This window comes from Nothobranchius furzeri, chromosome 10 (assembly GCF_043380555.1).
Source record: "Nothobranchius furzeri strain GRZ-AD chromosome 10, NfurGRZ-RIMD1, whole genome shotgun sequence".
Classification (NCBI taxonomy): Eukaryota; Metazoa; Chordata; class Actinopteri; order Cyprinodontiformes; family Nothobranchiidae; genus Nothobranchius; species Nothobranchius furzeri.
In genome coordinates, this window is record NC_091750.1 from 37,678,010 (window position 1) to 37,705,274 (window position 27,265).

Genomic DNA, 27,265 nt, shown 5'->3' on the forward strand with positions numbered 1-27,265 from the left:
TAGCCCTTTAAAGAACTTTTTTAGTATGTGCCGCTCATATATTATGCCATATGAATTTATTTATGAAGCACGATTTCAGAATAGCACGGCAGCTAACCAGTGCTGTACGTAACTGAGCCAAATACAGGAAAAATGTGTGAATTCCGTTTGGCTCAGAACCTTCCAGCTTTATTGAATAAAAGGTCGACGTGCTGTTCAGAGCCTCTAAATTGGCTTCTGGCGACTTTAACTAAAGGTAACACAAATCTGAGTGGAAGACTAAGTGAGAGTGACGCCCATCAACTTCCGGACCATGGGTCCCCGGAACAACAAGACAATAAATGCAAATCAATTTGGCTGAAAAACGCTATTTTCTAATCCTGTTAGATATGTGTCATGGATCTCACACATCATGTCTGTGAATTTTAGACACATTTTGAAGCCAAGAACTGCTTATTTTTGAACATGGGGAAAAGTCATTTTCGGTTTAGTGTGAAAATACGTTCAGGACTACAAATGCACATCACCAAACTGACATCATCAAACTTCAGATCTTTCACTCAGGAGGAAAGAACCACCATAAATCTGGCTATTTGGTGATTAGCAGCTACGCTAGGGGAGAGGAGATTATGTGGTGACGTCACATAATCATCAACAGTTTCAATTTGATGAGGAGTGTTGGTTCGGTGTAAGATTATCCGGTGATTATTCTTAAAGCCTTTTATTGAAGAAGGTATATAGAGTTAATAGTTTTCTTGAATGGGTTCCCCCAGACATCAGCACAATAAGTCCTGTGGGACAACGAAGGAGCAGTACAAGACATAATGAAGACTGATTTAATAAACATTTGACTTTGTACAGTAATGAAATGTCTCTTCCAACACAGTTTTCCTTACACCAAGTAATTTAGTTTTAGTCACGCTTTCATTTTCTGTATCATTTATCATGAGTTTCTTATTGCCAAATATAAAGTTTGTTTTATTTAAATTCTCGTCTCGTCTCGTCTTCCTCCGCTTATCCGGGTCCGGGTCGCGGGGGCAGCATCCCAACTAGGGAGCTCCAGGCCGTCCTCTCCCCGGCCTTGTCCACCAGCTCCTCCGGCAGGACCCCAAGGCGTTCCCGGACCAGATTGGAGATGTAACCTCTCCAACGTGTCCTGGGTCGACCCGGGGGCCTTCTGCCGGCAGGACATGCCCGAAACACCTCCCCGGGGAGGCGTCCAGGAGGCATCCTGACCAGATGCCCAAACCACCTCAACTGGCTCCTTTCGATCCGGAGGAGCAGCGGTTCTACTCCGAGCCCCTCTGTGTTAATTTATTAAAGTTGAATCAACCCTTACCTTTATTAAGTTCATTACCAAATGTATCCGGAAGCTCCTCCAAGTTGTCACCACAACAAATTAACTCATTCACTGCCAGCGTTTCTCACCATTTTTACTGTTTTTTTTAAGAGTGACAGAACGTTGCGCGCTAGGATGACGTCGACGCCAAAACAACCAAAACAAAGCGGAGACTCGCCTCTTACATCAGGAAGAATCCGCGCGTTTCGAGCGTTATCCGTTCTTTTGTAATCCGTTGTTGAATTGTGATCGGCAGACGCTTTTTCGGTTCGCGCCTCACTTTTTTTTACAGCAGCGGCCCAAAACGATCTCCTAACACATGAATGTTCTGCTTCCTGATCACGTGACGTGTGACGTACGCGGATGAAGATCGGCTTTAGAGCTGAGATGTTTGTTCTCACGGGGCGGGGGCTCGTCCGACAGCCACACAGTAAAAACATGCATTTGCAGTGACCTTTTGGATTTAAAATGACGACTTTAGTCATCGATGGCAGTGAATAAGTTAAATGCCAGTTTCTGGCGTGTAGTCATGCTAATTACGAACTTTTACAAGTTGATAAATCTCAAAGTACGTGACTGGTGTGGTTGAAACACATGTTATTACCGTTCATTTAAGTTAAAGTACAACATGTGATCCAGGTCGTGAGGCAAAGCGGATAAAAAAATTCCTCTTTTAGCCCCGTTGACTTGCATTCATTTTTTTGTCCTTCCGGTGTCGGTACAGGATCTGCTCGGGTGCAGGTCTGCAGGATCGGCTCGGGGTCCTTCGACTGCCGATGACGTCACATTACTGCAAATCTACTCGGCTTTCACACACGTTTTGGAAAGACATCAGCAGTTTTGTTAATAAATTCTTGTTTGTTAACACCTAAATATTTTCTTTATAATTGTAATTTGTTAGTAAAACACCATATTATCTTTGTTTTGTAAAGAATGTGAAACTGCATAAAACCAACATCGGACTAACAAACAATAGAACAGTTCTTATATGTGAAGCCACATCTGTTTGTATTAATGTGGAGCTCGTCTGTATATTTCCTTAGTTGTTATCTAAATACACTCTTTGACTCTAAATGTTGCTTGGTGTCTTTCAATAAAGTTCTTATATTTTATTTTGCCCCATTTCATCAACATCAAGAGCTTTTGAGGGTCACTGTTTATCATTTGCTTATATTTTACATTTCCTTTAGAAATTCAAACATATTTTCTCCAAAAAGTGTTGATTTTTGGACTACAGGACTACAACCGCTAAGACTACGACCGCAAATTTGTTCTGACCAATCAAAATCACAACGTGATGACGTCACTTCCGTAAGCTTCATGTTCAGCCAATCAACTACTTTGACGTCATCGGCAGTCGAAGGACCCCGAGCCGGTCGTGTATCGACACCGGGACCCAAGAAAGGGAGGAGACTTAGGCTTCCTGTAGGAAAACAGAATTTTAACAGTTTCTGTTGTCAATTCTTTGCCATAGGTTCATGGGGATTCCACAGCGCAGTGACACAAATTTATGTAATTTATTTACCTATAAATTAATTATTGTTTACTACTAATGGTGCGAGTAAGGACCGGGGCATACTTTAATGCTAGAGTTGTTTCAACATCTTAAAAACATGTTTTCAGAACAGCTGCGTGGGAGAAGCTGGTCAGATCCACAGAGACAAAACAACTCTCTCTTTTACTGTGTCACCGTGCAGTAGAAGTTATGAAACTTACCTGTAAAATTATATGACACAATAAACATCTTTTTACTGCAAGCTGACAGCATTCAGGAATATCCTTTCACCAGAGATGTTTTTAAAAATCCCTTTTTAAAAGTATTTTTATGCTTCGTTGTTTTATTTATGCAGATTTCCCTCTAAATCCAGCAGAAAACGGATATTTTAAAGGGTCTGTGTCTGAGTCATCAGTGTATCGTTTGTTTCTTTTTATTTTTGATTGAAAACAAAAAAATTAAAACAGGAAAAACGGATTAGCTTTTTTATTTGTTTTAAATGGATTCAAAAATAACAAAAAGTCGTATTTTTTGTATTTTTTGTGTTAGTCTCGGATAAAAAAAATCTGAAATGGAAAAACGGTTGCAGAACCCAGTTAGATTTTAATATTTCATTCGTCAGGTTTGCGTCAACAGGTGAGATGTGAGTATCCCCGACAGACTGTGACCCTGAGTCAGGAGCAAGACGTAGATTCACTCCACTGCGCCTGGAGTCCAGCTAACCAGACGTCAAGTGTAGTTTTTATTTTGTGGAATAACTGAAAGATGGGTGTCGTTACTGTTCAGTCTCTGGGTGACAAGAGAAAGCGCTACGTTTTATTCAGGCGCTATCCGTTTCTTCGCCCATGTCCCTCAGAAGTCGCTCCGGCCCTGAAAATTCACCTGAGGTCTGCCTCGTCCTGTTGGGTGGCCGGACATTCCACCCACGCCGCTGTCTCTTTTCATGCTCTCGCTGATATTTTTGAAGATAAGCATTTGTTCTTGCAGATCACACCATTCCACCTCGATCAAAATTCGCTCTGTGTTGCTCGCCATGTTTTCTGATCGCGGAAGTGCGTATCCAGGAAATAGTAACCAACGATGCGACTGGACAGACTGCTCCCAAGTGATGCGCCCGCTGTTGTCGTGTAGTAAAACAACACAGTGACATTTTCAGGGATTTTGGTTTCAGTTTTTTTAGTAAATGATAACCCATACCTAATAATTTGTCCTGGCTTGTCTCCTTCCTCTCAGGTAGCTTTGAGGAGACAGCAGGCCCAGGAGGAGGAACTGGGGATCTGTAGTCCTTTGGCTCTCTCGGCTTCTGAGATGATGATTAAGACCGAATCGGGTCCAGAATGTACGTTTTCTGTGGAAGGACGTTCCAGCAACATTCCTGGCTCATCTACAGCTGTGGCTGGTAGGACTGTTGAGACGCTGGCAAATGTTGAAAATTGGTTCCCAGATTCCAAAAAAAACATCATTTCATCAGTTGTAGAAGGTTTTTTGGTTCTATTTTACTTATCAGACACAAGAAGATCAGGAGTCTTTATTATCCCCCGGGGGTTTCACACACAGCACCTTAAAGGGGTTCTAGAATAACTGTTCTCTGAGCCTCTATATAACACATGAAACTTTGTTGGGTTGGTCCAGGAACCCTGATAAATGAGCAAACACAAGCCCTTAATACAGTCCTACAATAGAAACGCTGGTTTGCCCCGCTCCCTCGGCGCCAGGACATACATAATTCAATTCAAGTTTATTTATATAGCGCCAAATCACGACAAGAGTCGTCTCAAGGCACTTCACATAATAAACATTCCAATCCAGGTCAGTTCATTAAGCCAATCAGAAATAATGTTTCCTATATAAGGAACCCAGCAAATTGCATCAAGTCACTGACTAGTGTCAGTGACTATACAGCAATCCTCATACTAAGCAAGCATAAAGCGACAGTGGAGAGGAAAACTCCCTTTTAACAGGAAGAAACCTCCAGAGAATCCCGGCTCAGTATAAGCAGCCATCCTCCACGACTCACTGGGGATGGAGAAGACAGAGCAGACACACACACACACACACACACACACACACACACACACACACACACACACACACACACACACACACGCACGCACGCACGCACGCGCAACATATTTAATGAGCAGTGCACTGATTGGCCAGTTTACCCAAATGGTTCTGTTCCTTTCTGAATAACTCAAGCTATGGATCTATCTGGCCTTTAGTCAGAGTCTGGATATTCCTGGTTCATCCTGGAACATTTCACGTGGGCTTCGTCCGGCATTCTGTGTGGTTTTCCTCTCCAACAAGGATGTTAGCAGTAGTTGGGCGAGTGTTAGTCTGTGGTTAGCGTTAGGGGTAGGCGGTATAAACGGTATACGGTAGAAATGATATTAATTTGGCCAACGGTAGAGAGTTTGACAATATCGACCTATCGCGATAGCGCATGTTGATGACATCATCATCAAGCGGCATCTGTTGAGGCTGAAAACATGGAGCCTGTGGAGGAGGAGGTTCTCGTAAAGAAGACCGGTGCAACATGGGTCATTTGGACTTGGTTTGGCTTTAAGGAGTCAGATGTGGAGCAGAACAATGTCAGGGTTTCCCCGAGCGCTTTATAAGCCTGCCCATCCGCCAGGCTAAGCGTCATGCCCCGCCCCCCTCCCCGACCCTACCGTGTCCGCTGACACGAACGGTGCAACGAAACGAGAGCCCTCCATCAGCTGATACTGGTGAGAAACAGCAGCGGAACGTGTGCAACCCCCCCACCCTTACCCCCCGCTCTCACGGAGGAACGGAGGAGCGCTGCGCTCCAGGCCAATTTTCCCAGGGTGGCAAGCCTAGCCAAGTAATACCTTTGTATTCCTGCCACGAGTGCCCCCTCGGAAAGAGCATCCAGCACCAGTGGCAACGTAGTAACATGTCACAGATCTGCACTGAAGCCCGAGACTGTGAACAAACTGGTGTTCCTGGCAAACAACCTCTGATGTGCAGGAAAGTTTAATCACTGCTGACAAGGAGCACAAACACTGATGTTTAATGTTCATAGTTGCAATTGATATTGCAGGTTAGAAATGTGTTCTGTTGAGAGTTTGTAGTTCTAATATGTGCAGCTTTATTTTGTGTGATATAAATAAGTAATCAGGAAAGAAGGAAAAATGTTTTTTGTTTTACATTTTTCACTTTATTTGATAAACTTTTGTGTTTTGCTAACTTTTACTCGTATTTTTGTTTAAAATATCCAAAATTGTATTTTTTATTAAAGAATGGTGTGTTCCATTTTTTTGGAAGAAAGATCTGTTACACATCTTAAAAATTACTTGAAAAGCTTTTAGATTTTTGCACAATAAATATTCTTAAAATGGCATTTTATACTTTTTGACGTATGTTTATTCTGCTGCTGCATTGTTTCTGGTATGAGTACGTTTAGAAACAGTAGTTTTTGACATATATACAAAAGAAAGTCATATATCGCACATTTTTCTAATTATATCGCAACATAGATTTTAGGCCATATCGCCCACCCCTAGTTAGCATCGCCGTGACCAAATTTATGTAGGTGGGTTGGGACGTGCCGACGTAAGGGGGCGTGTCTAAGCTTGTGACATGTTGAAGCAGCTTTTCTCAGAACGAACCTTTTCACCGCAGCCATCGCAACGTTAGGAAACAGGTCTTAGCTGCATTTATTCAACATCAACGAGGCTAATGTAGTTTTAAATTCTAGAAATCCTTAAAAAACAACAAACATGCTCCATAAAACCATGGAAACATCTCAACACCGCAGAGATGAAAGAGTTCCTCAGTCCTGCAGCTTGGCAACAGATACCTGCGTCTGGACGGTACCAACCTGAACTCACCGTGACGAGAGTGAGCCGAATCCACCAGGACCAGTCTGGCCTTTTTCTTTGACAGGGCCTTGAACACATCATTAAGGCTAGTCAGGTCTCTGCCAGCGACACCCCGATGACCTCTAGCACCCTGTTCCCGTTTCCACAAGTTATAATCGACTAAAGATGCAATGAAAAGAGTAACACATTCTAACAAAAGTAGATCAAACCTCAGATCTTTCTATAAATGATGATCCTGCTTATAAAGGTCAAAGGTCAGCTCGCCATCCAGACCAGTCCCCGTACTGGTTTACAGTTTCGACCTATTCCTCAGAGATGAGTGACTATTAAGTGGTTTCTGTTATTGAAAATCTTTTAAACAAGGAGGTTATTTATGATGCTCATCCCTGGAGTCTTGCTCCGAGCCTTCCGGCAGAATTCCTTCATTCACATCATTCCGGTGGATCAGGACACACGGCTGAAACACCTTTACGTTGGGCTTGAAAAATAAGTATCTAAGAAAAGTTTTATTAATGTTTAAGGAAGATTTAAAATGTGCTTTTGCCTTAGTGGCAGGTGAAGTGGAGAGGCCAGCAAGCAGGCTGATTAGAGGAGAAAGGCTGCAGGATCGGGGTTCGTGTGTCTGCTCCGGTTTTATTTTGGTGTTTTCACAGTTAGGGACGTAGAAGTGAAAGTACACGTCAACGAGAACTTTTATAGAGTAACAGCGTGTGTAACGTTTCACCGCTTTTATCTTTCAGAAGGAGCGAGTCATGAGCAGGAGGCTGCTTGTGTCACATGACTCGTTCTTGGGCTGGGCTCCAGTTGAGCATTTAGATAATCAGATTCATGAAATCAGCTCCAAAAACATCTGGATGTGAAGGCACTCGTCTCACCGAGTCACTTAAAAACATCTGGATGTGAAGGCACTTGTCTCACAGAGTCACTTCAAAAACATCTGGATGTGAAGGCACTCGTCTCACCGAGTCACTTCAAAAACATCTGGATGTGAAGGCACTCGTCTCACCGAGTCACTTCAAAAACATCTGGATGTGAAGGCACTCGTCTCACCGAGTCACTTAAAAAACATCTGGATGTGAAGGCACTCGTCTCACCGAGTCTCTTCAAAAAAACATCTAGATGTGAAGGCACTCGTCTCACCGAGTCACTTAAAAACATCTGGATGTGAAGGCACTTGTCTCACAGAGTCACTTCAAAAACATCTGGATGTGAAGGCACTCGTCTCACCGAGTCACTTCAAAAACATCTGGATGTGAAGGCACTCGTCTCACCGAGTCACTTCAAAAACATCTGGATGTGAAGGCACTCGTCTCACCGAGTCACTTAAAAAACATCTGGATGTGAAGGCACTCGTCTCACCGAGTCACTTAAAAAACATCTGGATGTGAAGGCACTCGTCTCACCGAGTCACTTAAAAAACATCTGGATGTGAAGGCACTCGTCTCACCGAGTCACTTAAAAACATCTGGATGTGAAGGCACTCGTCTCACCGAGTCACTTAAAAACATCTGGATGTGAAGGCACTTGTCTCACCGAGTCACTTAAAAACATCTGGATGTGAAGGCACTCGTCTCACTGAGTCACTTAAAAACATCTGGATGTGAAGGCACTCGTCTCACCGAGTCACTTAAAAACATCTGGATGTGAAGGCACTCGTCTCACCGAGTCACTTAAAAACATCTGGATGTGAAGGCACTCGTCTCACCGAGTCACTTAAAAACATCTGGATGTGAAGGCACTCGTCTCACCGAGTCACTTAAAAACGTCTAGATGTGAAGGCACTCGTCTCACAGAGTTACTTAAAAACGTCTGGATGTGAAGGCACTCGTCTCACCGAGTCACTTAAAAACGTCTGGATGTGAAGGCACTCGTCTCACCGAGTCACTTTAAAACATCTGGATGTGAAGGCACTCGTCTCACCAAGTCACTTTAAAACATCTGGATGTGAAGGCAATCGTCTCACCAAGTCACTTTAAAACATCTGGATGTGAAGGCACTCGTCTCACCAAGTCACTTTAAAACATCTGGATGTGAAGGCACTCGTCTCACCAAGTCACTTTAAAACATCTGGATGTGAAGGCACTCGTCTCACCGAGTCACTTTAAAACATCTGGATGTGAAGGCACTCGTCTCACCGAGTCGATTTAAATAAAAACATCTGGCTGTGAACGCTGTGACTCGGGGTTCAGTGACTGACGCATTAAACTACTGACTGTGCCACCAGGTTAGAAGGTTTTTGGCTTTCGGCGAGGTGTGACCTGTTCTCTGTGCGTTCTGTGACTGAGCTGCTGTCTGTCTGCCAGGACGATCTTAGGTTAAATAAAAAAAAGTAATAGTCTTACTTCTGCCTTAAGAAAACAACAATGAAAGGTTTTCTTTTTGCATTTTTCATTTATTTTGGGCAATAAAAGTAAAAATAGATGTAATAATAATAATTCTGTGAAAATGATGTCGGGTAATGGTTTCGCTCAAACGGCGTCAGCGACAGTGCATGATGACATCATCTGCTGATGTGGGCTGGAGGCGACTCTCATCATTTCATATGGAAAAGGTCAAGGCCGGGTGTCGCTCCTGCTGGAGTGAAAGTTGAATTTTTTTCTCGGCTGCCGAGACAGCAGTTGCAGGGAGGCGAGCACGCTTTGATACAGCGATGACATTATCTGTTGGTGTCTGGGGGTAGACAGCGTCTCCTTTGTGTGAAAATGGAACTCAGTGGCCGCGTGAGAAGAATGTGGCCTTGCTGATAAGACCTTAGCAGTAATTATGTTGTTTTGAACATCCTGAACATCCTCGCTCACTTTCATCCCCATTGTGACAACAGTCTGTGATGCGGGACACATCTGCCACCAGCAGGGGGTGCTGTTGTCAGCTCTGTAGGCTGGTTTGAACTTTGGTTTCCAGTTAGAGGATGCAGCTGAAGCGCTTTTTCTCTGCTGAAGCTGAAACTTTTTCCCCTCGGAAACAAAAATGTTTTCTCTCATAAATAAAAACGTATTTTCATGGCTTGATGTAATTTATTCATAATATATCAAAACTAGAGTTGACTCATCTAATCATTTAGTTGCAAAAATAAACCCACGGTCTTCAAGTCCTTTATTTTTCTCCCCTCGTTTCTCTCAGGGAGTCACGCCTCGTCCAGTCCGTCAGCTGTTTCCAGAAGTCTCACCGAAGGAGCGTCTGACCTGCTGCTGGAGACCTATTACAACTTCTACCAGCCGCCACGATACTCTCCCTACTACGGAAACCTCTACGACTACCACCAGTACCCGGTAACTAACCTCTCATGAGGCGGGGTTTACGCCACACAGCTGAATGTGTCTGAATGACTCAGAGGAAACCGGCAGTTCCAGGCAGTCAGAGTGTTTTATTCTTCACCTATAACTGCAGCTGAGCTGTTGATTTAAAAAATATTTCCACTGATTTAAATTGTATTTCACAAAAATGTCTGCATGCTGTCGCTGCTGCAGGAGTTTTTTCACATCCAACTCTCAACTCATTCACTGCCAGCCGCTTTCTGATCCTGTGAAGCCCGTCGCTGCCAGCGTTTTTCACCGTTTGTACTGTTTTGTTTAGAGTGACAGAGCGTTGCGTGCTAGGATGACGTCGACGCTAAAACAACCAAAACAAAGCGGAGACTCACCTCTTACATCAGGAAGAATCCGCACGTTTCGAGCGTTATCCGTTCTTTCATAATCCGTTGTTGAATTATGATCGGCAGAAGCTTTTTCGGTTCGCGCCTCACTTTTTTTACAGCAGCGGCCCAAAACGATCTCCTAACACATGTATGTTCTGCTTCCTGATCACGTGATGTGTGACGGATGCGGATGAAGATCGGCTTTAGAGCTGAGGTGTTTGTTCTCACGGTGCGGGGGCTCGTCCGACGCCCACACGGTAAAAACATGCAAATGACGACTTTAGTCATCGATGGCAGTGAATGAGTTAACAACACACCTAAAAGGCAAACTCAGTTCTTCCTGTTTTGAGGACATAAAAAGATATATTTTTATTATAATCAACCCACAAAGATCCAGATTAAAGTTTAATTGTTGAGTTGAAATGTTTCAACGTTGAAAATGTTTTTACAGATTCTCAGAATGAAGCCAAAATGTTGGTAAAAAGTATAAAAGTCTGTTGATGTTTTGAGATTTGACTTCTGTCAAAGAGATAAGGATCAGGTCAGATGATGAGATGGTCCTGTCATGTGATAGGTGAGTCACAGCTCTGAGTCACCTCCCTGTACTCCAAACAGGAAGTAGGTACATCTGATTAATACAACACTCATCACAAAGTTGTAAAGTCATAATGATCATAAAAACTAATCAACAAAAATATCAGAACTTCAATTAATATCAGGAAACACAAAGTCATGAAACTATAAAACGAACATAAAACAAATAAAAGGTGATTCTGAATCTGAGTTCAAAGAGGATAGCTTCATCAACTCTTAATAAATGCTCCCATCCTCAGGATGGAGGAGTTTCAGCTCCTTCCCCTAAAGGAGGAGTTTCAGCTCCTTCCCTCTGGATGGAGGCGTTTTGTCCCTGCTGCCATTACTGAGCCCAATAAGAACTTTTTTATCTTTTTAGATTCTAGATTTATGTTTTTATCACTTTTCTAATAATCCAACACGTTTTGTGTGTGTGTGTGTGTGTGTGTGTGTGTGAATTTTTCCCATGAAACAGAAAAGTAAACGGCTTTGGCACACAGGTTTTCCAAGGTTTCAGGTTCATACCAGCTCAGTGGCGTAGTGGTAGTCCACTCGGGGACTGGGAGATCAGGGTTCAAATGCCGGTCGGGTCACACCTAAGACGTTAAAAATGGGACCCAACGCCTCCCTGCTTGTCACTCAGCCTCAAGGGGTTGTTTTGGGGGAGTTAAACCACCAAATAGTTCCTGAGCTCAGCCACAGCTGCAGCTCACTGCTCCCCATGGGGATGGGTCAGATGTGGAGATGAATTTCAGCAGTGTGTGAGGATGACATCGGGACTTGAACTAACCTAACTTAAAATGTCTTAGACTTTTATTTTGAAGGATTATGAAAATTTTAAATAGCACCTCTCAAGATAAAAATCCTGAGGCGCTTCGCAAAAGCAAAACATTTGAAATATAAAAAACATTTAAAATATAAAAAACATTTAAAAAATGATTTAAAATATGTTAAAAATGAGAAAAAACAAAAATATGTGATTAAATAATGTAAGGAAAGAGAAAACGAATAGGAAAGAGGGAATTCAATGGATTGAAGGTCAAAGGTCAGATTTTGTCACCACCACCACCACTCTGATGGAACGGGACGCACACCTTCCAGGAAGTTCTGCCTTTAACCAACAGAAGATTTACCCAGAAGCTTTTGGGCTCAGCTGTATCATTTGCTAAATGTCTCTGATTATTGAACCCTGACCTCTGAACTCTACCTGAACCAGGTGAGGCCTGCTGGGGGCAGGATGCATTGCTTTTAGCCTACATCATGCTGTCAGACAGACTATACTGAGGTGATGTCATACTTCTCAGGTCTGGTAGTGATCAGGTGGAGCTGGACTCGGCTTTATAAACAACCTGGATGATTTCAGTTTGTTCATCATTAATGGGAGAAACGATATCGGGCCGATTTTTTCCTTTAATAAAGGAAATCCTCGTTTAAAAACTGCATCTTGTCCTTATTAAATTCTCCTGGTCTGATGTGACGTTAGTTCGCCGATCTGGAACAGCGGCGAAGTGGCGAATAACTGAAGAATTATTTTTTTGCAACACTTAAGTTGACGGAAGACTCAACACACACACACACACACACACACACACACACACACACACACACACACACACACACACACACACACACACACACACACACACACACACACACACACACACACACACACACACACACACACACACACACCTCCTCTCTGATTTATGCTTAAATGTATCCCTGTTGTGTCAGAGAAGATGGGATTATGCACGAAGCGGATTAGATCTATAACTCTGCCGTGGCCTCTGATGATGATGGTGGTGTGTTTTTATTTTTTTATGAAGAGCGTTGCTCCGCCCCCTTCAGCTCAGTGGTAACATCTCCTTTAGGGGTCACTGCCTCCGCTAACCTGCAGGCGCGCAGCAGAGGCTCAATTGCAAAGGTTAATGGTATTGTCTGTCGGCAGAAGAACAAACTGCTACGCTCCAGAGCTCCAGGAAGAAAGTGAGCACATTAATGCTAATCAGTTAGCACTCTTTAGCATAATTTTGCCATCTTTGTTTGTGATTTATGCTTTTTTCAGCGAGGCTGCCAGGCTCAGAGGGCTACGTGCTACGGTCCTTTAAATTTAGAGCCTCTTTTCTGTGTTTTTTCGAGTAAACAGATGATTTTTTTCAGGAGATTGAGTCTAGCATCACAGTTTATAACTGTTTGTGAGAAGGAGATGAAATATATCCTGATTAAGTAGGCAGGAATAAATATTATTTGTGTCGCCTTCATCTGACCTAAATGAGCACAATTCATCTTATATTTTATATTTTCTGCTAGAGTGTTCATGCTTGAGTGGCTGAATTAGGAAGTTTGTCTCCATTTCTGCAGACGGTTGGGTTGTGAGATTGTAGCTTAGACTTTCTACGGTTTATTTAGTTTCTGCAGGTGAAATTTCATTTTTCATGGTCAAATTAGAGTTTTCCCTCTTCATATGAACGGTGAAACGCGTTTAGTGAAGGCAGCATAGCTCTTCAGCCCTTTAGGAACCAGCTGCTCAGGCTTCGGTTCCTCTGTCCGGAGCAACCCGGTGTTGTGAGGAGATGTGTGTCCCAGTAAGAAGCGTTTTAGGTCTTACTTCCTCATGCCACAGCTCGGTGCCTCCCCCCACATTATAGTAGTAAAATGCTGCAATAAGCATTTGCATTTTACATGCCTTTATTTTGCTATCTGATATAGCTCATCACATCTGATCAACACGGCCATAACTGATGGTTTTAGTTCAAAACTCTGGTATTGAAGGCAGCAGGTGTTTTATATTTAATATGTAAGCTAAATATAATTATTTCAGCAGCTTTTGTTTGGTTTTAGAAAGAGCAGCGAGGCATCTGTTCCACCTGATTCAGACGAATCCATATCAGGCCTTCGTAACACGGAGCTCCGTGATTCTTATCAGTCATCTGCCTCCTCCTCTCTCCCTTGCTCTCGGCGGTGCTTGGCTGCCATGCAGGTGGAGGAGGACAATATAAGGGTGGTGTAGCGCCTCCGGACAGGAGATGGGGCCAGATAAGGAGCCCAGCATTCTCAGAGCAGTAAGGAGGCCCTCCCAGGAGTTAGTCAGGAGACGCATGGGGGCTTTCTTTATCAGGAACAGGCCGTTCCATAATCACAGCAAGAGCTCCTAGTTGTTACAAAGTCACACATCCGCCAGGTTCATTAACTGGAATCAGCACAAATGTTCTGGAATGATCACGTCACCGCCAGATAATCTGTGGCAGACGGGAGAAAACTGAGCAGCAAACAGAATCCGAGTAAGCAGGATAAATAGCAACAAGCGGGCTTTTATTTTTTAATATGTGCTCCATATTTCACAAAGTTAGAGTAAAGAATAATCATCGTGTTCTTGCCATGCATGTCAGGTTAGCATGCCGCATTGGTGTTGCAGCTGAAAGCTGCTTTAGATAAAAACAGCTGCTAAAAACATAAAAGTGGTAATTATTGAGCAGTGTTGGGAGTAACGTGGTACAAAAGTAATTAATTACTGTAATGCATTGCTTTTTGCTGTAATGTGGTAATGTAAGGCATTACAGGGAAAGAAAATGGTAATATTTACTCGGTACAATTGTCAGTAACGCGGTAATTACGACGCATTTTTAAACCCAGAATCAAGATGTGGGTTTCCTAAAAATTCTAATTGCAGGAAGCCTGAAAAAAGATCCAGTATCCACATATATGACGTCATTTATGGACTCAGCTTTGCGGGCATTCTATGAGCAGAGAGGACGCAGCGGTAACAGCTCAAATACTCCAGCTGCGTCCTGCGCGCGGCCGCTGTAACATTCACAAAATCGCTCCGCCAAAACAAAGTAATTCGTTTGTGATCGTTTATATCCGCCCATATTCTCTGGTACTTCATGTAATTTTCAGCTGAGTTCATAATCTGTGCCTCTGTGATTTCAACTCATTGCTGCTGGAGTGCAGCGCATGTTAAGCATTCGGTAGATCCCTTTGGGTGATTAGTTAGAAAGTAGGAAATCTAGGAAACAGTTTTTCTGGAAGACGGAGAAAACATGCAGCATGCAGGAAGGTTATAGAGAGAAAGGGCCGGAAATTATTCAAATAAAATCAAGAAAACTAAACAAAATGCTTGAAAAGAAAAAGTAGTTAGATTTGTCCCCAATACACATTTTTACCAGTAAAAAGCAATAATATATAAGCATTTAATATTTATACATGTGATAGAATCAGATCACCCCAGAAGTCAGTCCCACATCCAGGGCCGTATCAAGGCATTTGGGGACCAAGGCTAAATAGGCTTGGAGCCCCCACCACCTCACTCCCTGCTCAGTTAATCTAAGATGGCAGCGTGCTGAGAGTACAGATTGTTGTTGCTTTTATTTAATAAACAATCATTTTAAAGCACCGTTATTATATCTGACTGTTTTTAACAGCAATCCTAGCTCAGACACCACATCACCTTCCACATACATGTCATGAGCTCACTGAGCGTCACATGACCAGATTCATACTGAAGTTGTTTTGGTGAAAGTAACTTAAAGTAATGCAAAAGTAGTGTAATGCCTTACATTTTAAAATCAGTAATATTGTAATATAATGAATTACTTTAAAATGAGGGTAACAAGTAATAAATAATGCATTACAGTTTTGAAGTAACTTGCCCAACACTGTTATTAAGCATGTTAATAGGCGGCGGTGGCACAGGAGTTAAGTGCTCGCCCCGTAATCAGAAGGTTGCAGGTTCGAGCCCCGCTCAGTCTGTCGCTGTCGTTGTGTCCTTGGGCAAGACACTTAACCCACGTTGCCTGCTGGTGGTGGTCGGAGGGGCCGGTGGCGCCAGTGCTCGGCAGCCTCGCCTCTGTCAGTGCACCCCAGGCCAGCTGTGGCTACGTCGTAGCTCATCCCCACCAGTGTGTGAATGTGTGTGTGAATGGGTGAATGACTGGTTGTGTTGTAAAGCGCCTTGGGGGGTTCCAGGACTCTAGAAGGCGCTATATCAAATACAGACCATTTACCATTTACCATCTTATATCAGAGACGTTTTATGGAAACGTGGTGCTGATTTGTCTGAGGCAACACACACACACACACACACACACACACACACACACACACACACACACACACACACAGGTGATAAACATGCTGGTTAACAAACACCGTTAGACTGATATTTGTAATAGTTAAAGCTTCCCACAGACACAGGGTCTACAGACTCTCTCTGAGTTCACGTTAAACTCGTTTCTTTGTGCGACTGAATAAAAACAAAGCAAGCTGCTGTTTGTGAGCAGCGTTCAGCTTCGATCTGGTGCTGTGAGCGTCCCGGGGACCGTCAGCTCGGTGCACGTTCAGGACTTCAGCTCAATCTGGGTTGTATTTTTCACAGCCCAATATGAGAGCTGAGTGTAGCTTAAATAACAGTTTATAAAGCTGTCGCAGAGCTGATGGTGTGGACAATACGGGTGACGTATTACTGGCTGACAGAAATCAAATTCCATAAAAATGAAATTGAAAACCCTCGGTGAGGTGGCCTTGCTGCTGAGCAGACAGCCCGTTTTAAAGTTTTCAGAGGACCGAGGGGAGCCGGATCGCCGTTGCCGCTCGGCTGGTAGCTGATGTGCTGATTTAATTTTTCTGATGAGTAATTTAGAGGAACAAACAACCTGAACATGGTCACACAACAACATTGTTGATATTATACTGTACAAAAAGACAGTGATGCTTAATCGTCAGAGGAAACGGTGCCTTAATGTGGGATTAAATGTAGGTTTAATCCCAGAACGTTTGTGTTCATCTAAAACAAGACTATATGCACTGATTGTGGTGTTTAAGGCCGATGCCGATTTCTGAACCAGTCAAAGAATTAAAAGAATGGATTTTAAAAAAAGATTTTTTATTCACGTGAAAATTGTAATTCTGTAAATTCTGTCACTGCTAGCTTGAATTAGCCCTGACTGATGATGAGTTTATGGACCAGAACGCATGTCGGCTACTTTTTTATTGCTGCTGCATGTTTGAGTTTCAGACTAGAAGATTCTAGCCATCATAGTGAAAATCAGCTGATTTCCAAACCAGACCACATCTAACATCACCTCTGTTGGAGAATAAAACACAAATAGAATACCTTAAAGTTTTCATCTATTATTTATTGACCTATTTCATATATTTCCATTTCTGGACATTTTGTTTGTGAGGATCAGTTTTACGGTTTATCACTAATTTTGTGACTTTATTCCCAGATTAAAAAACTCCAGATGAATCACGGCAGGAACTTTCCTCTGTGGACGTGATCCGGCGGCGTGTCTGAACCGAGCCCAACAGAACAAACAGTTCTGCTGATCAGAACTGAAATCATTTACCTCAAACCTAACCATTGTTGTATTAAAATAAACACCCCTAAGCAGCTCAACTGTAAAGAAATCTGAAAACTTTTTTATTTTCTTCCATTCATCAATTTTCAGCCGCTTATCCAGGGTCGGGTCGGGGGTCAGCAGCCGTAGCCGAAAGGCCCAGACTTCCCTGTCCCTAGCCACTAGGGTCAGCTCCTCCGGGGGGAATCCCAAGGCGTTCCCTGGCCAGCCGAGAGACACGGTCCCTCCAGCGTGTCCTGGGTCGTCCCTTGGGCCTCCTCCTGGTTGGACGTGCTCGGAAAACCTCCCCAGGGAGGCGTCCTATCTAGATGCCCGAGCCACCTCAACTGGCTCCTCTCGATGTGGAAGAGCAGCGGGTCTACTCCGAGCCCCTCCCGAATGACCGAGCTTCTCACCCTATCTCTAAGGGAGAGCCCAGCCGCTCTTCGGAGAAAACTCATTTCGGCCGCTTGTATCCGCGATCTCGTTCTTTCGGTCGCTACCCAAAGCTCATGACTATAGGTGAGGGTAGGAACTTAGATCGACCGGTAAATATTATTTTGTTGTTTAGCAAGAAATCTATTATAAAATCAGTCATTGGGTTTGTGACAATAATAATAATAATAATTATTGTTATTATAATTATTATTATTATTCAGTCTTATTTATTTATGTATAAAATAGTAAATGTAATTCCGTAACATAAATAAATAAAACAGCCATCACCACCTGTAGACCCTCCACCAGGGGGCAGCAGACATGTATAGGACTGGACTTGGCAGGTTCTTGGTGAAGGTGCTAATCCTGGTGCTTTAAAGGGACAGTGTGTCTTTCCCCTGGCAATAGGGGGCAGTACATACCTAAAGCACTGCAAGCAAGCATTACGTTTGTGTTCAAGTAAGACCTTACGGATGGCCATTAGGCTGAAAAATCCCTGGGAGCACAGCCTCAAGCAACAACAACAACGTTTATTAATGGTGAAAGTTTTGTAACCAAATGTTACAAATCAGTAAACGCATTTTGTCCTCACGGGCTTCCATAGTAGGAAACATGGCATCCAATATGGCGTCGCCTAGAGACTTAGACCCACTCCATGTATTTTAGACCAGATTTTTATGGTTCTATGTTATGAAACTGCCAATATTTTTCAACAGCTGGGCACTTTTTTATTCATTTACAAAAATATTTCAGGGATTAATGGTAAAAAGTACACATTGTCACTTTAAGGCAGGGGTGTCAAACTCCAGTCCTCGACGGCCGGCATCCTGCATCTTTTTGTTGTTTCCCTGTTCCAACACAGTTGCTTCACCTGTGCAGCAGCTCATCAGGCTCTCCAGAAGCCTGTTAATCACCAGCTGGTTGATGTAGGGAAAACACCAAAACGTGGGATAGCGACTATTACGTCCCCGGCTCTCTAGGAGAGATGAGGAGGGGAGTAATAAAATCAGTGTGTGGGTTAAACAATAACAGAGTGCAGTGTCGCTTAAAAAACAAGGATTTATTACAAAAAATGAGGGAATATTTACAAAGTACCTAAAAAGCAATATTCAAAACGAAAGGAGCAATATTTAATAAGGAGAAACCAAAAACGCCGACCCAGAAGGGGATGGGAGTAAACAACCGAGAATATATTATTTACACCAAAGTGGAGATCCAAAGCCTAAGTCCAAATGCCGGTCCGAAGTCAAATTGCCAAAAAAGTCTTATCCAATATCCAAAATCCTAACGAGAGTAACCAAAGACGAACGTGCAAACGAGTTTTACCAAATGAGCGAACCGAGGAGAAGAGAACTGTGCAAACTGTTGCCAGTCTACTCTGCCCTTGGACCTTCTCCCTGAACTGGTGGCTGGAAGCAGCTTTTAACTGCTGCCAAGTGATCATCACTGATTTGGAACAGCTGGGCACCGGGAGACAGGCGAGACAAAGGCCACTGAGGCCATCTTGTGGCCAAATAGGGGCAAGGCACATAACAGCGACCCTCGACGACCGCAGTTTGACACCAGGGCTTTACGGCCAGAAGTAGCTTCATTGGGATTTTTGATGTTGCTCTGGAAGGATTTGACGTTTATTTTGATAAATCACAGTCTGTGTCGGCAGGTCGGCCCTGCACTTACAACCCTGAGAACCAAAATCGGTCTGCCTCTATAAGAAACAGATCTTTGGTCAAAGCTGTGAAACGCAGAGGTCTGATGCGGTTTGGGAAAGTAAATATGTTGGTTCTTTGTTGGTTTGAAGCAGATGTCCCATGGAGACGGGTGCCTGTCTGGACACAGCATGACGTCCCAGTACCGGATGCACCCGTACCACCCAGGACACGCCTACCTGACCCAGGGGCTGGCCTCCCCCACCTGTGTGCCTCCTTTCAGCCTGAATGACAACAGCTTCGCTGAGACTATGGGTCCCTGTGAGTGACACACAAACACTTACCAGGCCTCATAAAGTTTTACCCACAGTTTATCAAAAGAACATCAAAGGGAGGGGTGCGTTCACTACTAGAGACTCATAAAATTCCCTTTTTACTCGTGAGAAACTTTACTGCAAACTGCAAAACTTTAAAGCTGAATTCTGGTGTTTGAAAAAAGAAAAAGGAAGCCAAAAGCACAGCTTTGTTTCTTTTGATGATGTTCGCAGCTGATCTGATCTCGGATTTCTGCAGCAGCTTCTTTCTGGAACTCTCGTTTTCCAAATCTCAGATGAGAATCTCAGCACAGCAGCGCTGGTTGCCTGGATTTTATGCCCTCTTGTTATGGTGAACGTGGGTAAATCAGATCGAGCTCATTGCTTAATGTGTTTGGTAAAGATTTTAGGTGAGCACATTAGAGAGAGCGAGACTCAGGGCGGTCGAGCGTGAAGCAGGCAGAGAAGAAGAGGAAACGGGGCTGGCTTGTTCGATTATAACGTCTTTGTCCTACACCAGGGCTGTTCAAGTTCGGGCCTGGAGGGCCGGTATCCAGCACGTTTTAGTGGTTTCTCTGCTCCAACACACTAGATTCAGTGGATGAGTCACCTGTGCAGCAGCTCATCAGGCTCAGCAGAAAGCTGTTAATCAGCTGCTGATTGAAATCAGGTGTGTTGAAGCGGGGTTAAAACTAAAACATGCTGGATACCGGCCCTCGAGGCTCTGTCCTACACTTTGGCTTCAGTTACATTTCCAGTCTCCTGCAGCAGATACAGAGCTAATATCAGCTACGTTTCACCCTTTTGCAGACGTGTTTGCTCACCGGTTTCATCGTTACTTCTGCGACGCCGTAGCAGGCGTCGGGGCTTTTATCTCCTTCCTCTGTAGAATAATTTGATGTTATTTCAGGTATGAATAAATAAAATAAAGCAATAAAACCAGGTATCCGAAAGCGAGGGCAGTAGAACGAAACAACTGCAGGCTATAAAGAACACCCAGTGTCTGGGATGAAAACATAAATGCTCCAAGATATGAAAGAAGTTTAGATTTGGGTTAAAATATTCAGACAATCAAACAGTTCAAAGTTAAACTCCAGCACGATCTTTTACGCCAGGATTAAAGGTGAAATGTGAAGATTGAGCTTTTTAACAGAAATGGTACATGGCCTGTATGTGTATAGCACCTTCGTAGGGTTCTACAACCCCCCAAGGCACTTCACAACACGGTCAGCCATTCACCCGCTGGTGGTGATGAGCTTCGATGTAGCTGCAGCTGCCCTGGGGCGCACTGACAGAGGCGAGGCTGCCGAACACAGGCGCCACCGGTCCCTCTTACCACCACCAGCAGGCAAGGTGGGTTAAGTGTGTTGCTCAGGGATACAACAACAGCATTCTCTAGTAGGAGCCAGGATCGAACCTGCAACCATCTGATCACTGGTCTAAGGTTGGGCATCGTTTGATTTTGAACGATTCCAATTCCTCGTTTCGATTCCGGTTCCTATCGATTCCCGATTCCGATTCTTTCTAGACATGACATGTTTTACATGAGCCAGCAAACCACAGGTCCTACTTGATGAAATAATCTTAACTTCAACATGAATTTTAATTCTATGAACAACAACATCACCTTCATTTAGACTAAAACATGTTTTGGAGAAAAAAAGAAGGCGACTTGCAGCACCACCAGTGTGTTTGTTTCTGACCACAACCAAAGTCTGGAAGCAGCCTCTAGGATGAGAGGCTAAATGTCTCCAACATATCCAGAAACGTCCAGCTGCTTTCAGCTACAACTCTCAGGATGATCACGTCCAGGATGACTGAGAACTACACCTCCATGCTGCAGCAGCATTCAGTCACAACAGGAAGTTAAACGTAGCTGCTGTCAGTAACAATCTAACAGATTTTAAACATTAAATCTCAACAGAAACAGTTCAGAAAGGAAATTAAAATGTTCACAACTTTGTGTGTGATTTATTATTATTATTATTATTATTATTATTGTAATTATTTATTGTGGCAGAAGCTGGTGTGGTCGACCACAGAGAAGCTGCTCTAGCATGATGACTTTAATTATTCTACAGGTTATTGTTCAGCCTTCTGACGCTCACACACACACACACACACACACACGCACGCACGCACGCACGCACGCACGCACGCACGCACGCACGCACGCACACACACACACACACACACACACACACACACACACACACACACACACACACACACACACACACACACACACACACACACCTGCTGACGCTCCGTGTGTGTTTTTATTTCTGCAGTGAGACAAACTCACCTCACACCGTCCAGAGTTTGTTCTTTAAAGCTTCTATTAAATCCACCGTGTTGACGTATTTAACACGTTTCCTCTACGCTGCAGGAGTTAACGTTTACATCACGGAGTAAAAGTTCGGCAGACGCGTTTGTTTATATCCGGGTGGGGGAGGGGGGACTCGGTGCTGCACACAGACAGCTGTGTGATCAGCTCCGAAAAGCGTTGATCACAATTTGCAGATCACGTTTATTTTTACAGAGATCGGCTGCGGATTCCTCTTCCGGTCGGCATTCTAGGAATCAAAATAAAAAACGTTGAGCGGTTCCGGGAAAAATGAACAGTTGGAACCGGTTCCAATCGATGCTCGATGAGCTGCTGCTGCACACCCAGCTATCACCTTTATGTACTGTGGTGTGTGTTTCTGAGCCGTTCACCTGTACAGCTGTGTGCAGCTGAGGCATCTCTAATCCCGTGTAAGGTGTGGGTAGTTTCCACTTTTCTGGAAATCTTCTGGTCGTTGGGATCATCTTAAATCTTTTTCTTTATGTTTGATGACAGAAACACATTGGACGGGGACAAGGACAGGGACAACAGGTGCAGAAAGAGCAAAAAAAAAAATAAACATGAAGGTATATTTTGACCTTTCTGAAGTGTGTTCCTGCGTAAAAGTTGTGTTTAAATCCTTGTGGATCGCTCACAGAGTGGCCTCTGTTCAGAGAAATAGTTTGTTTCTTTCAGGACTGATGAGCTAACGGCTAGCAGAGTCTTGGCCGTCTTCATGCAGCATCATTCTCCTGCTACAGGGTGTTTCATGTGTTGCTTTTATAGAAACATTAGTAAGGACGTCACATTTAAATTGTAAATGCGGTTATTTTCACAGAAGTATTAAGAAATGCCTTCCTGGACCAAAGATGCACCAGAAAAACTGCAGTTCTAACGTCGGCGACGTTTACTAAACAGCAGGAAAATCTACGAAGAATCAAAGTGGTGAACAGAATAACGAAGCAGCAGGAAACATGCTGTAAATAAATGACATCATCATACCTTCTCAGTGGCCTCCCTGGGACTGGGCGATCAGGCTTCAAATCCCGGTCGGGTCGTACCAACTGGGGGCCCAACACCTCCCTGCTTGTCACTCAGCTTTAGGGGGTTGGATATGGGGGTTAAACCACCAAATAGTTCCCGAGCGCAGCCACTGCTGCAGCTCACCGCTCCCCACAGGGATGGGTCAGATGTAGCTTCACCAGTGTGTAGCGATAGGTACCGAATTCGGTACTTTTTAAGGTACCAACCGAATTCCATAGAACCGACTGAGCACCGATTCACGTCATTTGAAACGGTGCCTCGTTTCGGTACCCGTCCTCCATAACGAGAACTTGCCTAGACAGCTGCGCATGCGCAAGAGCGTTATGTCGTCGGTCGCTGCGAGCGAGTTGTAAACAGAGCAGCATGGTAGAAAGAACGCACGCTAAAGCTTGGGTCCACTTCACTAAATGTGACGGGTAACTGGGTGATGATGAAACCAGCGACAACGATCTAAGTGAGACATCCTCATCTTAATCTGCTCCGGTAGGTAAATAAACTGTTTAAGATAACGTTAGCTTGATATGTTAGCTTCTGATAATGGTGTGTTCGCTTTCTCCTCGGAACTCCGAATTTCCGACTACAAGAACATGAACGCGCTCTAAAGTTTGGCTTCACTTTACTAAATGCGACGGGTGATTGGGTGAAGATGAAACCAGCGACAACGATCTAAGTGTGAGGCATCATCGTTTTAATCTGCTCCAGCAGCTAAATAAACTGTTTAAGATATTGTTAGCTTGATATGTTAGCTTCCATTGCCACCATTGTTATCAGCTAACGGTGCGTTCGCTTTCTCCTCGGAAATTCTAACTTCCCAGTAGGAAAAATCAAAGAAGAAAGATGGCAAAAGGAATGAAGATACACAGTAAATTTAGTTCACAGTAAAGATGTTTGCTTCAGTTTAAGTATCAGCTTATAAAACTACAAGGACGATGTTAAAATACAAACAGTTGAATGTTATTTATCGTGGTATTTATCAAATATGGTTATATATTGAGAAAAATATATATTTAATTATAAAAGAGAATTTAAATATTAAACACTCAAAAGTATCGAAAATTGGTACCGTTAAGTACCGGTATCGATTCAAATGTCAAAGGTACCCATCCCTACCAGTGTGTGACTTGAATGCAGATAGGGTGACATGCCGACTCCTCCAGTGTTTCACCTGAGTCGGTCCAAACAACAGAATAACACCAAATAATAATAAATTAAATTAATAAAGAGAAAAATCTAATATTTAGTTAATTTGTTTATTTCTCTAAACAAAGAAGCACGTGTAAACACAACTTCTGTCCTTTACTTTAGTCCGAGTGATCTTTATTGGACAGAACCACCCGGCCCCAGTTCAGCTAATCTGTGTTTCACACATCATCAGGGCAGAAGTTGCTTTAATCAGGAGTCTGATCGGTAATGGAAGAGCAGAACATCAGTTTTCTAGCTGTGGTGACACCACCAGCATCACAAGAGTTTGTTTAGGATTTTCAGCTGCTGCTCTGCGGTGAGGGTCCCACGTCAGCTCCCCACCAGAACCTTCATGCTCCATTACAACACAGCTTCGCCCTCAGCGGGTGGTCCCACCTTTAGAGTCCACCCAACATCTGTGGCTTCTAGCACATGTGATACCTTCAGCTTCACTAATAAGGTTTATGATTTACGGATAACATGAAGGACAAATCTGTATGTGACGTATTATCCTGATAAATACAAACACAAAGTAGCCAAAGCGTTGGCTCGTAAAAGTTCAACCTGATGGAGTTTAGGCTGAAAATATAAAACCTAAAATAAAATAAATAAATGCATCACTTTAAAAACAGTTCTGCGCCGGAGGAAGTGGATTCCAGTCCAGAGACGGAAGCTAGTTCCAGCTGTTCTAATCCCATACAGGATTATAATCTGTTACGACTGGGAAAACTTCCACATAGACTAACCGTTGCTGTAATCTGGGACAGAATATGTGGATTAGAGTGTTAATGCAGGTGAACTTCCTGCCTCCTGCATTTCACAAACATTCCTCCAGTGTGCTTCTTCTGTTTTCTCCCGATAGATTTCGTTTTATGCTCATTCAGACATTCAGACCTCTACAGACATTTGCTTCAAAGATGCTCATTAATTAATTTAATTAATGTTTACAGAGCGGCAGTTTAAAATTCAGAATTATTTTTTGCTTAAAACTTGTTTTAGATTTATTCTTAGTAGGATTGTTGTGTATCGCTGATATTCAGAAATACCTAACATTTGCTCAAATATTGAAATATCAATTTAAAATTTGAGCTTAAAAATAACTCCTGTCTAATATTTAAATGACAGCTGTACAAAAATCAGTTTTACTTCACAATGTGTCGTTGTTTTATTATTTTATGCTATGACAATAATAAGGAAATAAAACTGGCCCTCGCCGCCTGCAGATCCACCACCAGGGGGCAGCAGACATGGGATATGGCAGGTTTGTGATGAAGGTACTAATCCCGATGCTCCATCTGGAGGATTTAGAGACAGAACCAGGTCTGATGGGGATTTGTGACGATAATCTAGGAATTTAGGTGTATCAAGAACAAAAACTAACGACAACGATTAAACAGACCACCGTTATTGTTGAAAGTACAGACCAATGGCCACTAATGCATTAGTCCACAGAATAATGCCAGTTAATAGGCTGATGTCCGGCTGAAGTAACTGAGGGGAATGGAAACGAAACGAGTGAATCTGTCATTTTTCTGCTAGAGTTGAGGAGGAGGAGGAGGAGGAGGAGGAGGAGGAGGAAGACGCCTCTCAGCCTTACTGCCCTCCCTCCTCCCCGCCTGCCTGTCAGATTTATCTCCCTCCCAGGATAAGGCTAATCATTTGGCCAAATACAGAGATCCAAATAACCTTCAAGAGCGCCACGCTGTCCTTTCCCCTCCTCCCCCTCAGCACCCCCCCAGCCCCCTCCCTACAGGCCTCGCTGTCTCCGCAAAATTGCCTTCTGGAGTTAGTGAGCGGGAACAGTTAAGATTTACAAACAATGATGAAGCTTGTCATGCGTCTTTCTCCATCCGTCACGGCGGTGCGGGCGGAGCTGTGGGTAGAGCCATCCTGGTGTTCTTCATAAAAGCCAGCTCCCTGTGAAATACGCCCCCGGCCGGCCTGTTTACTGCCCCGCGCTCGTCAGCAGCCCCGCCGCTGTAAATCGCAGGCCAGGAGGTGACAGTGCAGTCCATCAAACTCCCCACCTCCCTGCCCCGTCCACCTCATCTCTTCCCCCCCCCCCCACCGCTCCATATCCACACTGAGACATCCACAGTGTTTCTTCACAACAGCCGCCTGGCCCGGATCTAACCAGGGAGGCTCAGATGAGCTGCCCCTTAAGAGTTATGGCCGCTCCGGGCACCTTACAGGTGACATCCCGAGCTTCTGCTCTTGTCCTTGTCCTCCAACTTCACGTTTTACAGCTGTTGAAAGTTTGCAAGTTCCCAGCACAGCAACTTTCTGTTCTCAGCACTTAAAAAAAAAAAGAGGCAGATTTACTCTAAAAGTCAGAGCTGATAATGGAGCGGCGCTGCGCGGGCCGTACGTTTGTCTGTTTTGTTATATTGGTGTCAGCACCAAGCGTGCAGTCATTTAAATGCAAATCAGATTCCTGAGCTATTGCAGATTTGGAACCCACTAATCGATAGACCTGTGTGAGCCCATTAAGTTAGAAATCCATTACTATCTTTCTAGATGATATTTTATTGATTTTCCCGGGTGGGTCTATATTCTACTGTACACCAGCGTGAGTTACTGCGTATAAAGTCAGTCGTTTCAGGTTCTGAGTCTGAAGCGAGCCGAAAAGAACAACAGAGGATTTGGTAAGTTTCTTTGTTTCATGTGTGAAATGGGCTCTTACCCGTTTTCAGATCAGATTAATACACCCACACACGGCATCGACGTCAGAACGGCGCTCACGCTCTAGGATTTATTCAGTCCAAGAGCCAGGCGACCTTTTCAAAGAGCTGTTTCAGGTCATGTAGCCAGAGTTTATTTCCTCAGCTGCGTAGAGGAAAACTTTCTCCTTGACCTTTAAAATGGGAACTTTCTAAAAAAGTTAGTGTCTGATCTACAGTTTTTAAAGAACTGCAAGATTTGTTCTATTCAAATTAGAATTTTTATTTATTTATTTCATTCATTTATTCAACAGTTTGTTCATTTTCTCTGCTCTGTTATAGTTTGAATGTGTTTTTATCACATTTGGTTTTCGGTAAAAATGCACTGATTTGGGCTCTGAGGACTGATACCGATTTCTCATGCTAGGACTCTGACCTGCTTATATGGATTT

The 27,265-nt window shown here is 43.5% G+C and overlaps 1 protein-coding gene across 2 annotated transcripts in view; it reads left to right on the forward strand.

The window, feature by feature from the left end:
- The window catches only part of dmrt1 (doublesex and mab-3 related transcription factor 1), a 55,638-nt gene that overhangs the window by 2,278 nt on the left and 26,095 nt on the right, over positions 1-27,265 (forward strand). Inside the window, exons 2-4 of one of the 2 annotated variants that reach the window (XM_015960291.3) lie at positions 4,047-4,212; positions 9,779-9,927; positions 19,440-19,608. In XM_015960291.3, coding sequence (XP_015815777.3) covers positions 4,047-4,212; positions 9,779-9,927; positions 19,440-19,608 — 484 coding nt within the window. The remainder of the gene's footprint in view (positions 1-4,046; positions 4,213-9,778; positions 9,928-19,439; positions 19,609-27,265) is intronic. The other variant, XM_015960292.3, reaches the window with a different exon arrangement.